At 42.2% G+C, this 16,575-nt stretch overlaps 1 protein-coding gene across 1 annotated transcript; it reads left to right on the top strand.

The window, feature by feature from the left end:
• The first annotated feature begins 2,063 nt into the window (after positions 1-2,063).
• On the top strand, positions 2,064-14,428 carry gnsa (glucosamine (N-acetyl)-6-sulfatase a). Its single transcript, XM_085768628.1, has 14 exons — positions 2,064-2,419; positions 3,652-3,711; positions 3,800-4,006; positions 4,323-4,388; positions 5,292-5,390; positions 6,875-7,042; positions 7,156-7,238; positions 8,334-8,452; positions 9,479-9,582; positions 9,710-9,811; positions 10,567-10,677; positions 10,778-10,888; positions 11,573-11,733; positions 12,471-14,428. Exons 1-14 carry the CDS (start codon positions 2,237-2,239, stop codon positions 12,544-12,546), a joined length of 1,650 nt encoding a protein of 549 aa, XP_085624754.1. The 5' UTR covers positions 2,064-2,236; the 3' UTR covers positions 12,547-14,428.
• The last annotated feature ends 2,147 nt before the right edge of the window (positions 14,429-16,575 follow it).

The following is a 16,575-nucleotide window of genomic DNA, read 5'->3' as shown; positions in this document are numbered from 1 at the left end:
TCACTGACTGTTTTTTATTTTATTTTCCATCACAACTATTCATCATTCCAGCAACAATAACAAACACTGAGCTGTTCAACATCCATCTGTACCTGTGTTTTTTTTTTTTCACTCTTGTTTGTGTTTGTGTTGTTTGACAATAAATTCACTCACTTCATCTGAATGTTTCTCCATCTGAACCTTTACTAAGTGATCCCAGTGGGGAATAAAGTACGTAATAGATAACACATTCAATTCATTTATGAATAACTTATTGTTAAATTATTTGTTAATATCTTGGTAACATTTACAACTGTCAAAGTAACATTTATTGTGACTGAATTTTCTGTTTTTCAACGAAAATCTACTTCGGCCACTTTCGGAAAACTTCGCTTGCTGTGGCGAAGCTATTTCCGCTTTTCAAAGTAAGAGCGCGCAGTCTGAACAACAGACGGTTGCTGCTCTGCCAGGTTTGTCAAAAATAAACTTAATAATAGATAAATAACACACTTTGTGCCTTTACGTGTGAAATGTGGTGCGGTTCTTCAACATAATCCCGATTTATAAGAGCTACATGCTTTTCTCCGCATGTATAAATTTACTGTCGCCACGGCGGGGTCATCCCTATGTTCCCACAGCCCTATGTTCCCTCATTTCTAACTTTTGTCGTCACTGAAAATTAGGCCCTATGTTCCCTCAGCCCTATGTTCCCTCATTTCTAACTTTTGTTGTCACTGAAAATTAGGCCCTATGTTCCCTCAGCCCTATGTTCCCTCATTTCTAACTTTTGTTGTCACTGAAAATTAGGCCCTATTCCCACAGCCCTTTGGTTGGGTTTAGGCAATGAAGAAAGGAGTTGGTTAAGTTTAGTAAAAAGACCAGGTAGAGGCTAGACAGGCCAGATAGACAGAGTCCAGTAGAGAGAGTCCAGAGGGAACATAGGGCTGAGGGAACATAGGCACGCGCCCGCCACGGCAACAAGCGCTGGCATGGTAGCTAACGTTAGCTAACTTTGCCTAAATATTCGCTTAACCCAAACGCTAGCTTCACATTTATATTAGTTTAGCCTATATACTGGCTCGTCCTACGTATTCATAATCAAAAAATATGACTGTGGTATGTTATTTGTGAATAAATTAATATAATAATGTTTTCAAATCAGCTGACTCGGGCTTTGAGCTTTTTTAGAGCGCGCAGTCTAAACAACAGACGGTTGCTGCTCTGCCAGGTTTATCAAAAAAATAAACTTAATAGTAAAGAAATACCACAATTTGTGCCTTTAGTTTACATGTTAAATGTTGTGCATTTGCAACGTTTTTCCATCATAATCCTGATGTGTGCTTTTACTTTCTCAGCCCATGACGTTAATGTTTACTGTCGCCATGGCAACAAGCGCTGGCCTATAACGTTAGCTCAGGGTACTTTGCCTAAATATTCGCTCAACCCAAACGCTAGCTTCACTTTTACATTAGTTTAGCCGATATATTGGCTCATTCTACGTATTAATAATCAAAAAATAGAACTGTGATACGTTATTTGTGAATAAATTAATATAATAATGTTTTCAAATCAGCTGACTCGGGCTTTGAGCTTTTCAAAGTAAGAGCGCGCAGTCTAAACAACAGACGGTTGCTGCTCTGCCAGGTTTATCAAAAAAATAAACTTAATAGTAAAGAAATACCACAATTTGTGCCTTTACATGTGAAATATGGTGCATTTACAACGTTTCTTCATTAAAAACAGCCTCCGTGCTTTTACTTTCTCAGACCGCGACGTGAATGTTTACCGTCGCCATGGCAACAAGCGCTGGCGTAGTAGTTAACTTTAGCTCAGGCTACATGCTAACTTTGCCTAAATATTCGCTCAACTCATACGCTAGCTTCACGTTTATATTAGTTTAGCCTGTATACTGGCTCATTCTACGTATTCATAATCAAAAAATATAACTGTGATACGTAATTTGGGAAAAAATATACTATATTATTCAAATCAGCTGATTCGAGCTTCCGGTAGCCGAGCAACACGTGACCCGGAAGTGTCTGAAACAGAAACAGGGCCGAGTTTGTTCCTCCGTGTTGTGTCTGTCTGGTGGGTTTTTTTTCCCTCCGGAGCTCCGTCACAACACTTCACTTCAGTCCGGTGGGAAGCAGCAGATCCGCGGGGGAGAGAAGACGGAGAGACGGGGGCCACACCACACGCTGCAGCAGCAATAATAATCAATAATCATCACTAATCACTAATAATAATCGCCATCATCATGGGCTCGTTCTTCCGTCGCCGTTGTCCGGTCCCGGTGCCGTTAACGGTACCGAGCTGCTGCCTCCTGATCTGCGTCATCGCCGTGTGGACCGGGCTGAGCTGCGGAGCCACCGGACCCAACCGGAGACCGAACATCGTCCTGATCCTCACCGACGACCTGGACGTGGCCATCGGCGGCCTGGTCAGTGCTTTGTTTTGTTTACAACCTGTTTATAATGCTTCTTTTACTCATTTATTTACCGACGACATTTGTTTTATTTTATGATCCCAGAGTCGTGACGTAGTATTTGCATTGGAAATAGAAAAACAAACATTGATTTATTGGTGATAATCGAACATTTCAGCTGACTGATCACATTCCTGCTCAGACTCATCGTTTCGGCATCTCACTCAGTCAGCAGCCTCCTCACCTCCCCCTCCTTCCCCTCTGTTACAGCTCCACTGGGACTAATATCGATTTAAGACTGATCGATTCTTACAGTGATCGATACCAGACATCCTTATCACCAAACATGAACTGATTCTGTAAAAGTAAATTGACATAAACAGCAAAAACATAGACCATCAAACAAACTAAAGAGCTCGCAGATCTTTGACCTGAATATGAATTAGAAGAGAAACTGTTTTGTTGATCAGAATAAAAACTAATCAGTCCACACCTTGATAATAATCAATCAATTTTTCAAGGATTATTCTGTTTTCTGTTTTCTCCTTCTTTCTGTGTGACTTCCTATTCCTATTCAACTTCTTTTTATCAATAAAGGCTGAAAAAAAGTAGTTTTTACCATATTACATAAGAAAAAATCAACTTCAAATTAAAGAAAAATGTTAAGTCCTGTTATCAAAGTCCTTCAATTCAAGATCTTTGGCCTTAATTTTCTATATCTAAAGTAAAGTCAGATTTCAGGAGTTCATATGACACCAGATGGACGAGGAAAATAAGTGTTTGTTTCTGTGGAGTTATTCATTTTCCTAATTGATCTAAATGAAGAATTATCTAGAATATGAGCTCATAATATTTGTCTCGTTGAAAAAAATCATCATCATTTTCACTGGTGACAAGATCCAAACACGGAGTAATTAAACACAGTGAATCAGTGATAACAAAAAAAAATGCTCATATAAAAACAAGATAAATGAAATAGAGAAATAGAAACATACAATTCAGTAATAATACAATATACAATAATAACTGGCACCATAGTAACAGTGAAATAATTCCCAGCAGCTTCTGTTTTAAGTGCAGAGTTCAGTCTGATCAATGAGCTTGTGATGTGTTTGTATGAAATATAAAATATTGATTATGTTTCTTCTCTGAGTCGTGTTTTTACTGACGTCGACGGAGCTCATTGGTCAGTTTGTGATGAACTTATTGATTCTCATCTCTGTCTCATCATCTTTTTCTTCTTCCAGACGCCTCTGAACAAAACAAAGAAACTGATCGGAGATGCAGGGATCACGTTCACTAACGCCGTGAGTATCAGCACCGATAACATAAAATCAATCAATAAAATCAATCAAATCCTTCTCCAGACAGTGATATCATCTCTCCCTGGGTCAGTTTGTGTCCAGCGCTCTGTGCTGCCCGAGCCGAGCCAGCATCCTGACGGGGAAGTATCCGCACAACCACCACGTCATCAACAACACGCTGGAGGGAAACTGCAGCAGCCGCGACTGGCAGAAGAGCGAGGAGGCCAAGACCTTCCCGGCCCTGCTGAAGGCCGCCGCCGGGTACCAGACCTTCTTCGCCGGGAAATACCTCAACCAGGTGAGGAATGACGGACGGACGCCATGTTGGTTTCATGTCATATAAAGACATGAAACTAAGTGTTGAAAAATGAGTTGAGGTTTTGGTGTTTTTTTCTACTTTTTCCCCCTTTTTGTTCCTAAACTCACCTGTTTTTATTTCATCATGTCATTAATTCACCTTTTGTGTGTGTAACTGTGTGTGTGTGTGTGTGTGTGTGTGTGTGTGTGTGTGTGTGTGTGTGTGTGTGTGTGTGTGTGTGTGTGTGTGTGTGTGTGTGTGTGTGTGTGTGTGTGTGTGTGTGTGTGTGTGTGTGTGTGTGTGCGCGTGTTTACAGTACGGACACCCAGAGGCCGGAGGAGTGGAGCATGTCCCCCCAGGATGGAGCTACTGGATCGGACTGGTGAGGCACTGATGGAGAGGAAAAGAATAGAAACGGGAAGGAAATAAAAGGAGAGGAAAGAGAATGAAAGGAAAGGAAAGAAAATAACAGAAAAGGAAAGGAAAGAAATAACAGAAAAGAAAAGAAAAGAACAGGAAAGGAAAGGAAAGGAAAGGAAAGAAAAAAAAGCAAGGAAAAAAGCAAAGAATGGGAAAGAAAAGGAAACGAAAAAACAGGAAAGGAAAGAAAAGAACATAACAGAAAAGGAAAGGAAAGAAATAACAGAAAAGAAAATAAGGAAAGGAAAGAGCAGGAAAGGACAAAAGCAAAGAATGGGAAAGAAAAGGAAAGGAAAGAAAAGAAGGAAAAAACAGGAAAGAAAAGAAAATCACATAACAGAAAAGGAAAGGAAAGAAATAACAGAAAAGAAAAGGAAAAGAAAGGAAAGAAATAAGCAAAGGAAAGGAAAGGAAAAAGCAAAGAACTGGAAAGGAAAAAGAAAAGAATAGGAAAGGAAAGGAAAGGAAAGGAAAGGAAAAAGCAAAGAACGGGAAAGGAAAAAGAAAAGAAAAGAAAAGAAAAGGAATGGAAAGGAAAAAGAAAAGAAAAGAAAAGAACAAGAAAGAAAAGGAACGGATAGAGAAGATGGATTCTCTTCTTCATATAAACTGTCAGCCTCGTTCCCAGATGTGGAGTTGTGAGTTTTCCTGTGGGAACGTCGATCATGTGACTGGAGCAGTTGAACCAATCAATCAGTTACTAGATGTTCCTGAACGCACCGTGTTGCTCCGCTCCCTCCAGGGTCACGTGACCATGTGACCGTGTGAAACGACCAAGGACGACGTCATGATTCATTCTGTTCACTGATTGTAAACGGTCGATATTATTGATTATTGGGATATTATTTATATGTTGTTTTCCCAGGAGAAGAACTCTAAATACTACAACTACACGCTGTCGGTGAACGGGAAAGCTCAGAAACACGGAGCGGACTACAGCCGAGACTACCTGACCGACGTACTGGTGAGACACACACACACACACACACACACACACACACACACACACACACAAATTTATTGATGAGTCATGTTCTGTTGATGTTGTTCAACATGTTGCTGTGATTTATGAAAATCTGAAATATTTATATCATCATCATCTCTCTCTCCACTCCCCTCCCTTCTCTCTCTTTATCTCCCTCTTTCTCTCTTGTTCTCCCGCCTCCCTTCTTTCTCCCTCTTTCCCTCCTTCACTCTGTCCTTCTCTCTTCCTCTCTCTCTCTCTTTCTCCCTCCTTCTCTCTCTTTCTTTCCCCCTTCCCTTCACTCTCCCTCCTTCTCTCCCCCTTCCCTTCTTCTCTCTCCCTCCTTCTCTCCCCCTTCCCCCCTTCTCTCTCCCTCCTTCTCTCCCCTTCCCTCCTTCCCTCCCCATTCCCTCCTTCTCTCTCCCTCTTTCTTTCCCCCTTCCCTTCTTCTCTCTCCCCCTTCCCCCCTTCTCTCTCCCTCCTTCTCTCCCCCTTCCCTCTCTCCCTCCTTCTCTCTCTTTCTCTCCTCTCTTTCTCTCCCCCTTCCCTCCTTCTCTCTCTTTCTTTCTCTCCCCCTTCCCTCCTTCTCTCTCCCCTTCCCCTCTTCTCTCTCACCCCCTTCCCTTCTTTTCTCTCCCTCCTCCTCTCTCACTCCTTCTCTCCCCTTCCCTTCTTCTCTCTCTCCCTCCCACTCTCTCTCCCTCCTTCACTCCCCCTCTTTCTCCCCCCTCCCCCTTCTCTCCGCCTTCCCTTCTTCTCTCTCCCTCCTTCTCTCTTCCTTCCCTCCTTCTCTCTCCCTCTTTCTCTCCCCCTTCCCTCCTTCTCTCTCCCTCCTTCTCTCTCTTTCTATCCCTTTCTCTCCCCTCTTTCTCTCCCCCTTCCCTCCTTCACTCTCCCTCCTTTTCTCTCCCTCTCTCCCTTCCCTCCTTCTCTCTCTTTCTATCTCTTTCTCTCTGCCTTCCCTCCTTCTCTCTCTTTCTCTCCCCTCTTTCTCTCCCCCTTCCCTACTTCTCTCTCCCCTCTTTCTCTCCCCCTTCCCTACTTCTCTCTCCCTCTTTCTCTCCCCCTTCCCTCCTTCTCTCTCCCTCCTTCTCTCTCTTTCTATCCCTTTCTCTCCCCTCTTTCTCTCCCCCTTCCCTCCTTCACTCTCCCTCCTTTTCTCTCCCTCTCTCCCTTCCCTCCTTCTCTCTCTTTCTATCTCTTTCTCTCTGCCTTCCCTCCTTCTCTCTCTTTCTCTCCCCTCTTTCTCTCCCCCTTCCCTACTTCTCTCTCCCTCTTTCTCTCCCCCTTCCCTCCTTCTCCCTCCCTCCTTCTCTCCCCCTTTCCTCCTTCTCTCTCCCCTCTTTCTCTCCCCCTTCCCTCCTTCCTTCTCCCTCCTTCTCTCCCCCTCTTCCACCCCCCCTTTCCTCCTTCACTCTCCCTCCTTCTCTCCCCCATCCCTCCTTCTCTTCCCCCCCCCCCCCCCCCCCCCTCCCCCCCTCCAGGCCAACATGTCTCTAGACTTCCTCCAGTATAAATCCAGCTTCTCTCCGTTCTTCATGCTGGTTTCTACTCCGGCTCCTCACTCCCCCTGGACGGCGGCTCCTCAGTACCAGGACCGGTTCAACACCACCAAGGCTCCGAGGGACCCGAGCTTCAACACACACGGGAAGGTAGCGCACGCACACACACACACACACACACACACACACACACACACACACTATAATACACACTGTAACACACACACATTAACCACCTGTGTGTGTGTGTGTGTGTGTGTCAGGACAAACACTGGCTGATCCGTCAGGCCAAGACGCCGATGTCCAACTCGTCTGTTCAGCTGCTGGACGACGCCTTCAGGAAACGGTCGGTCCCTCCTCTTCTTCTTTTTCCTCTTCTTCATCCTTTTCTTCCTTCTCCTCCTCTTCTTCCTCTTCCTCCTCCTCCTCTTCCTCCTTCCTCCTCCTCCCTTTCTTCCTCTTCTTCATCCTCTTCTTCCTCCTTCCTCCTCTTCTTCATCCTCTTCTTCCTCCTTCCTCCTCTTCTTCATCCTCTTCTTCCTTCTTCCTCTTCTTCATCCTCCTCCCTTTCTTCCTCTTCCTCCTCCTCTTCTTCCTTCTTCCTCCTCTTCCTTTTCTTCCTTCTCCCTCTTCTTCATTCCTCCTCCTTATTCCCTCTCCTCTTCATCCTTCCTCCTCTTCCTCTTCTTCCTCCTTCTCTTCCTCCTTCCTCTTCTCCTCATCATTGCTCCTCCTCCTTCTCTTCTTCCTCCTCTTCCTTTTCCTCCTCTTCCTCCTTCTCCTCTTCTTCCTTCAACTTCCTCCTCCTCTTCTTCTTCCTCCTCTTTCTCCTCCTCCTCTTCCTCCTCCTCCTCCTCCTCCTCTTCTTCCTCCCTCCTCCTTCCTCCACCTCCTCTTCATTCTTCATCCTCCTCCTCCTCTTCATCCTTCCCCCTCCTCCTCCTCCTCTTCTTTCTTCTTCATCCTCCTCCTCTTCCTCTGCTTCTCCTCTTCCTCCCTCCTCATCTCCTCTTCCTCTTCTTCCTCCTTCTCCTCCTCCTCTTCCCCCTTCTTCTTACTCCTCCTCCTTCCTCCTCTTCCTCTTCATCCTTCTCTTCCTCCTCCTCCTTCCTTTTCTTCATCCTCCTCTTCCTCTTCATCCTTCTCTTCCTCCTCCTCCTTCCTTTTCTTCATCCTCCTCTTCCTCTTCATCCTTCCCCCTCCTCCTCCTCCTCCTCCTCCTCCTCCTCTTCTTTCTTCTTCATCCTCTTCCTTCTTCTTCCTCCCTCCTCCTCTTCTTCTTCCTCCTCCTCCCCCACCTCTTCCTCTTCCTCCCCCACCTCTTCCTCTCCTTTACTAACTGTTATCTCCAGACGTCCCTGAACGCCTCTTCCTCGTTGCTCCTCCTCTTCCTCCCCCTCTCCTTCACTAACTGTAACTCGTTCCTCCTCCTCTTCCTCAGGTGGAGGACTCTGCTGTCGGTCGACGACCTGGTGGAGAAGATCGTGAAGCGGCTGGAGGTCAGAGGAGAACTGGACAACACCTACATCTTCTTCACCTCCGACAACGGCTACCACACCGGTGAGACACACACACACACACACACACACACACACACACAAACACACACACACACCGGTGAGACACACACACACGCAACCGATGCAATAAAACAACTGATGTAATTTACTCAGACGGGCGCATTTTTGTCACTCGTTTCGAAAAAAGTCACATATCTCTTCGCAGAAAGTTGAAAAATGTTGCGTTTACTTCACACCAGAGCAGCCATTTTCCTGCTGTTGCCTTGGGAACGTTTTGAAGTGACAAGTGTCAATGGAAAGCTGCAAATGATGGAGCTGCAAATCGGTCCCATTTGCCAACAATACTAAGTGCAAAAGGAGAGGGAGGAGGGATGGAGGATGACTGGCCGGTGATGACTGGCGATGACTGGCCGGCTTTACGCAATCATAGTTTTCATTTTCACAGCGGATTTCATTCAGGAGTTGATGCAACTCCTGAATCGTCGGAAGATTGCACTTTTTTGTTACCAGTTGATTAAATCCTACTAGTTTCAAAAAGTAAAAAGTATAAAAGTATAATAGTAGTATGTTAATCTACATTACAGTAAGAGATTGCACTTATTTTAACAGAAGATGTCTGTTGTGTATAGCTACGTCTGTAAAACTGGAAGCACACATTTAATTTTATAGTTTAATTTGTTCATTTTTTACAGAAGTTGTAGTGTTTTCTTTTTGTAAAGCTACGGAACTTGTTTTTCTCATCAATGTTTTGTAAGTTTGAGCCATGTGTTTATTAATTAAGGCCTGAAATAAAACACTTTCTGTGATGTAGTTTGCTTGCTTATCATAGGAAGTCAAGTTGGGGGAATCACTTTTTTTTTCTTATTCATCAAACCGCAGTTTTTCAAATTATTGCAATTTCATCGCATAAATATTGCGCATGTTCCATCGCATTTTTTAAGAAAACGTGCCGCATAGGCTAATCAAGGATTTTTGTCTGAAACAATCACAAAAAAAACCTTTTTCTAATTACCTGGGAAAAAAACTATGATTGACTGATTATTAATTGATTATTGTGTGTGTTCAGGTCAGTTCTCTCTCCCTCTGGACAAGCGGCAGCTCTACGAGTTCGACATCAAGGTTCCTCTGATGGTCCGAGGCCCGAACATCAAACCCAACCAGACCAGCCAGGTACACACACACACACACACACACACACACACACACACACACACACACACATACACACACACACACAGATTCTTCTTGTTGTGTTTTTACCGACTGCCCCTGAACTCACCACGTCACGTTGTCTCAGCTGTTGGTGGCGAACGTCGACCTCGGTCCGACCATCCTGGACATCGCCGGCTACGACGTCAACAAGACGCAGATGGACGGGACGTCCTTCCTGCCCGTCATGGTGAGTTCACCTCCTGGTTACCATGGTTACCTGTTTGTTGATGGTTACTCATCATCACTGATTGGACGATTTCCGATTGGTCGACATCAGCAAGTTTTTTAACAAGAGCTGAAAAACTACGGAAGCGTGTTGCTTTCACTTGGAAAAAAAAGCTCTCTTTTTCAAAATAAAAAAATTTCTGTTTTTCAAAATAAAAAAATTTCTGTTTTTCAAAATAAATTTTTTTCTGTTTTTCAAAATTATATTTTTTCAGTTTTAGTTTTTTTTTTCTATTAGCTCTATTAGATCCATGATGTAAATGCTCCACCTCAAAAAAAAAACAGTCAAGCTCTCCCCGGCTACAGTCTATGGCTACATGTTTATACAACAGGAAGAGCGCGTAAGGGGTAATTTCAAAATAAAGGTGACCTTCCAAAACGGATTCAAAGGAAAAGGCCACTCATTTTATTCTTATTTTCACTCTGTTCCCTGTGAATTCAGATTAATGTTTAGAGGAGACGACCTGTTATCACAGAACACCACCTCAAAAAATATTAGAGCAGTCGGACGTCGCACCTTTATTTTGAAATCAGTTTTTACATTATGGCAGGGGGGACCTTCTCACGGGATTTTGAAATCTGGTTAAATCAAAAACATATTACTCTGAAAAACAGAGCTTTAAAAAAAAAAAAAATTCAAGTGAATGCAACATGTTTCTGTAGAAAAAACCCATAATCTATTTATCTGTCGTCATGGTTACCTGTTTTCCCCTTTAGGAGGGGAAGGTGAACAGCAGCAGCTGGAGAACAGACTTCCTGGTCGAGTACGAAGGAGAAGGAAGCAACGTGTCGGACCCGTCCTGCCCCCTGCTGGGCCCGGGGGTGTCGGTACAGACTCTTTAAAAAATGTTTTAATAAAACTTTATTTATGTATTTATAGAGACAGAGCAGAAACACCAACACACTCTCTCTCTCTCTGTCTCTGTAGGAGTGTTTTCCAGACTGTGTGTGCGAGGACTCGTACAACAACACCTACGCCTGCGTGAGAACCGTCGCCCCCTCTGCCAACCTGCAGTACTGCGAGTTCGACGACAACCAGGTGTGTGTGTGTGTGTTCATGTTCAGGTAGAAGCTCGTAGTGTTTGTTTAAAGGTATAGTATGTAGGAATTCCCCCCCATCTAGCGGTGCGGTTGCATATCTGAACGTATTCTTGATGTTGCATTCATGTGAAATGGGGCAGACGTCAGACAGACAACAGACGCTGCATGTAACAGGATAAACAAGCGTCTATGTAAACAAGTGGCAAAACAATACAGGCGTGACAATATGTTGTCATGGTGATGTGGTATTGTTTTACCGTCTTTCTCTCGTGGAGTAAAATTACATCCGGTTGGTTTGCCGACGGCCGTCTGCCTGACTGCACCTGAATGCAACACCAGTGCCTCCGTCCTTCCTCACACTACACAGTGGTGACAGTTTTAACAGGCCGAGCCCACAGCTCCGCTGAGTTTCCGTGGTTACCTACGGTCACGCCGCCACTCAACGTAAAAAAAATGGCGATGCAACATGGCCGCCGCGGTTCGGTGCGCCGCCCACTTATGTATTTGTAACGACTTGTAACAACTCATTCTAAGGAACCAGAAAGCTTTCATTTGTATGCGAGTGTGATTCGACTTCAGTGAAATACATATTTATGAAAGACATATTTGATTTTTGCTAATAAAAAGCCAAATAAGTTACAGCCTGGGGCTTTAAAGTGACGGGTTGTCCCTGAACCTGCAGGTGTTCGTGGAGGTCTACAACGTGACCTCTGACCCCTACCAGCTCACCAACATCGCCGACTCCGTCGGGCAGGACTTCCTGGAGAAGATGAACCACAGACTGATGATGCTGCAGTCGTGTTCGGGGCCGTCGTGTCGGACGCCCGGCGTCTACGACCCACGGTGCGTTCACTGACACTCAGTCATTTCTACACTCTGTATTTTCACCTAAACGTCAGACGAACATCTCAAACATGAAGAATCAGCTGCATTTCTGTTTGAAGTTTAAATTCAACTGTGCTTTTATTTTGAAAAATTAACAATTTCCTAAAGTTATTCCTCTTTTTTTTAATTCTTCCCACTTTACAACATAACTGTATGTAATTATCATTTCTGTGCTGGTGATTTTGCACAAGTTGAGACAATTTTAAGATATTTTAACAAAAAAGAGGGGAAAAATAAAACAGATTCTGATCCAGATTCACTTCAAATAAGAAAAACATGAAATGACTCAACAGTTTGTTTTTGTTCATTTGTCCAAATCTGACAGTCAGAGAAAGTAAACTAACTTTCAATTTTTCAAAACATGTTTCTGTTGAATTATCTTAATTTTCCTGGAAAATATATTTTTTCTTTGGTACAATTGGTACAAGACGATCTCTAATCGAAACCCAGATGAATTTATAATTTATTCTTAATTATCAACAACTCAATTTAACAATATATTATCAGATGAACTGTGGACGGATTCACTGAAATGACTTCACACTGTAACTAACTGAATAGGCTATATGCCCAGCTGGCTAAAATCCAGGAAGTACCACTACTTCCTGGATTTTAGCCAGCTGGGCATATAGCCTATTAATTGATAAACTTCCTCCTGAACAGTTAAATAAAGTTTTTTCAATCTGCCTCCTCAGGTATAAGTTCGACCCCAGACAGATGTTCCCGGGCCACAGCTGGAGGCTCAGTCGACTGCGACAGAGGATGAAGTGAGACGGGAGGACGAGAGCTGTGTTTGTTTCCTTGGAGACGGAGACGGGGATGGTGGGACCAGGTGGGTTGCCACGGCGACGGCGACTCACCTGTCGAAGCTCGGCGTGAGCCCGTCGAGTCGGTTTGTGTCTGTTGTTGGCGTCGTCGTCGTCGTCGCACCGAAGCCAAATTATCATCAAGGACGGATTCAAAGCCACTTCTCACAAACTCATCTGTTCATTATCAATGTTATTGATTTATTATTGTTATTATGATTATTATTATTATTAATATTATTATGATTATCACTACATTTATCTGACAGGTCCTGGGTTTTTTTTCTGTGAACAAACAGAAATGTGCCAAACTTAGTCACTTTAATTGTTTTTTTGTTCATATGAATAATGATGAAGTGTTGATTTGTCGTCATCTTCACTTTGTTATTTCCAGTTAAACAGAAAACTTAAACGATAATTAATATTCACAGATTAACGTTTCAAACATCGACATTTACTGTATTTTTCATTTAACTATAACTTTACTGCATAATCAATTATTTTTCTTTTAAAAAAGAAAACTTGAACATAAAAAACAGAAGCTTAAACGACACTTTCTCTTTAAAACTTCACTGTAAAAATCAACAGGAAATGAGCTGGAAACCACAGGATCGCCAAAATAAAAGCTCCCTAGAATATCAAAGATCCACTTAAACAATATTTTTCATTTTTTCTTAAAAGCTTAAGCAGTTTTTCACCAAGAAGTTGTTTGATTAAAGTGATAAAAAGTTCAGGATCCACACAGAAGAGCGCCACCTACAGGAAGTTGAACTGTAAACACGACGAGTGCCTAGAAAGAGACGAGACTGAAGCAACATGAAGCCACAAACAGGAAGTCGTTATTATTATATTAAAGCTTCAGAGACTCGCGACTTTAACGTTTTTATTATTTCAGTGGATTTTTTTTTTCCTAATAGCGTCTGATTTGAAACGTTTCCACTCCGACACTTTTTTGTCTTTTCTATCTGTGAAAACTTTTGTCTCGTTACATTTCACTAATTATTTCACACAACGTTTGTAGTTTTTCATTGAGCCAATAGATAAACACTGGTTTTAGGACCTGACAGGATCAATAATATGTTTGTTTATATCAATTAATCTCGATCAGTTCTTTTACTTTAGTGTTTTTTTTTTTTTAATAGTTAAATTTAAGTTTCTAACAATTAATTATCTTGAGTTGAAAATACTAATATTTGACCTAATAAATATAGAAAAAGGAAATGTACATTTACTTGATGGTTTTTTTTCTTCGTCTCCTTCAAAATCAAAGGGAACTCTTTTTTTTTTTAAGTTTAAAGTTTACGTCATAAATTGTATTATTGAAAACTGACATTTTAATATTAAAGGAGCAGTTCGACAAATTAACATCACATCTCCGTAAGAATTAAAAAACTTTTCCTTTTAAGCTGATATTTTGTGTTTGACAGTAAAAAATCTTCCTCTGCAGATTTTTAACGTCCAACCAAAGAGTTTGATCCGGAGACTTTGAGGCGACGTTCACAAACTGAAAGACGATTGTTGTTCTTGTCTGTTTTTATTTTTCTCTATCTTATTGTGAAAGAAGCAAAACAAAACAAAAAAAGCAGTTGTTACCCGTGACTCACCTCCTCCTGTCGTCGCCTCGGTAACGACCACGCAGCTCGTTTTTTCCCTCTGTCGAACGTCCCGACGCCGCAGAACCACGAAACACGTCGCTGTGTTTTCACTGATGCACTTTTTTCCAACCGTCAGAACTCGTCTGTTGTTTTGGCACTTTTTTATTTTCAGAGTAGTTTTTGATGACGATGATGATGATGATGATGTATTTTTTTGCTTGTGTTTTTGTCCAAATAAAGAAATTCTCAATCACAGAAACGTCTTGTTAAGTTATTAAATGATTGATTGATTATTGACGGTCTTTTTGTGCCATTTATGTCATTTCCTGTTTTCAATTTCAATTTATTCTATAAAAACGTCTTAAATTTCACAAAAACACATCCTAAACTTCAAATTCTAATGATATTTTTCATATTTAACCTTTTTTTTTACAGAATAGATTCCAAAACATTTGATAATTATTAAAATTCAAAGCCAGAACTCATTTTTATTCTGTTACAGCCACCGGTCTGAGTCTAAACAAACAAAGTGAACTGTTAATTTTGTGTTAACATTTATAATTCCTACAGTTTAAAGGAATAGTTCACCAAAAAATGAAATTCAGTCGTTATAGGGACTCCCCCTCATGCTGATGAATACTCCAGAGTAGTTTTTTGTTCCTCAAAGTGCATCTGGAGACCTGGGAGGCCGGTTCGTAGTCCAACGAAAACTTTATATGAGAGTCAATAGGGCCCGACACAAAAATGTCCATAAAACTACAAAAAAATCATTTAATATTCCTCCACACTGCTCGTCCACTGCAATCCAAGTGTCATGAAGGGAGATAGTCCAGAGTTTACTGGAAACAACCTCATTTAGGACATTTTTACAGCCTAAACAGTCCTGTATTGAATTTGCCTGACCGTCAGAGCGCAATACAGGACTGTTTAGGCTGTAAAAACGTCCTAAATGACGTAGTTTCCAGTAAACTCTGGACTATCTCCCTTCAGGACACTTGGATTGCAGCGGATGAGCAGTGTGGAGGAATATTAAATGGTTTTTGTGTAGTTTTATGGACGTTTTTGTGTCGGGCCCTATTGACTCTCATATTAAGTTTCCGTTGGACTACGAACCGGCCTCCCGGGTCTCCAGATGCACTTTGAGGAATAAAAAACTACTCCAGAGTATTCATCAGCATGAGGGTGAACTTAATTTTTTGGTGAACTATTCCTTTAACAACAACAACATCATCAACAACAACAATATTTCCAGTGTTTTGACACAACTGATGTTTAAAAGTTTAAAACCTTTACAACAGTTCATGATCTGAAGCTTCTTCAGTTCCCACAGGAACTTATGACTTCTCTAAAAAAAGAAAAAAAAAAAACATCTCCAGTTCATCGTCAAGAAGAATCCAGAACAGTCCACATGTGGCTCCAGATGTGAGTGTGGACTAGTTATCATCATCAACATGTAAAATCCAGCTGCTCGTTATGTACGGAACCTTAAAGGATCATTTCCGTTTTTTACAACCCGGACCTTATTTCTAGCATAAAATACGATCATTTTACTCACCCACTCACCCTTTGGTGTCATTTGGAGTCGTTTTGATGAAATTAGCCCCAGTGGAGCGGCGCGTATATCCGAAAAATGGAGAACACGGGGCAGCGCAATGCAGCCTCTAAATAACACATTATCTGTCGTAAAACTCGTTCATTTCACCAATATTTTGTTATGATACACTAGTGCTATTCCCCTCTGAGTCCGGGGTTAGCTGTTATCAACATCCGGGGTCTGTAGGTTGACCTACTGACCTCTGACCTGGATGATGTCATCTCCGAGCGCCGCCCGGCTCATTCTGATAATAATCATTCTGCTTCGGCATTCGGGTCCATTTTTATCTCAACTAGCTGGAGCTTTAGTGAGTCCAGGTTGAGGAGAGGAAGCCTGTGGAAGCTGAACTTCATCCAGCTGCTCATTTTGTTCTGACAAGTCGGAAACACACAGAAACGAACCGTAGCATTAGCGGTAGCAAGTTAGCCGCGCCGGGCAGCGGTCGGAGATGACATCATCCAGATAAGAGGTCAGTAGGTCAACCTACAGACCCCGGATGTTGATAACATGCCACCACGGACTCAGAGGGGAATAGCACTAGCCTATCATAACTAAATATTGGCGAAATGAACGAGTTTTGCGGCAGATAATGTGTTATTTAGAGGCTGCATTGCGCATTATACGGATATACGCGCCGCTCCACTGGGGCTAATTTCATCAAAACGACTCCAAATGACACCAAAGTTGTCTGGGTGAGTAAAATGATCGTATTTTATGCTAGAAATAAGGTCCGGGTTTGAAAAAAACGGAAATTATCCTTTAAAGGGTCCAAAAATTAAAAAAAAAAAAAAAAAAAAAATACAGT

The sequence above is a fragment of the Trachurus japonicus genome, chromosome 23 (genome assembly GCF_045865225.1).
Source record: "Trachurus japonicus isolate A0001 chromosome 23, Traja_1.0".
Taxonomy (NCBI): domain Eukaryota; kingdom Metazoa; phylum Chordata; class Actinopteri; order Carangiformes; family Carangidae; genus Trachurus; species Trachurus japonicus.
The sequence above is the reverse complement of the archived record's forward strand: the minus strand, read 5'-3'. Positions and strand labels throughout refer to the sequence as shown.

Excerpts from the sequence above, each read along its gene's own strand:
- gnsa (XM_085768628.1), top strand. The coding sequence starts at position 2,237 with ATGGGCTCGTTCTTCCGTCGCCGTTGTCCGGTCCCGGTGCCGTTAACG. Across the intron at positions 2,420-3,651 it reads ACGTGGCCATCGGCGGCCTG|ACGCCTCTGAACAAAACAAA; the intron begins GTCAGTGCTTTG and ends TTCTTCTTCCAG. Across the intron at positions 11,734-12,470 it reads CCCGGCGTCTACGACCCACG|GTATAAGTTCGACCCCAGAC; the intron begins GTGCGTTCACTG and ends CTGCCTCCTCAG.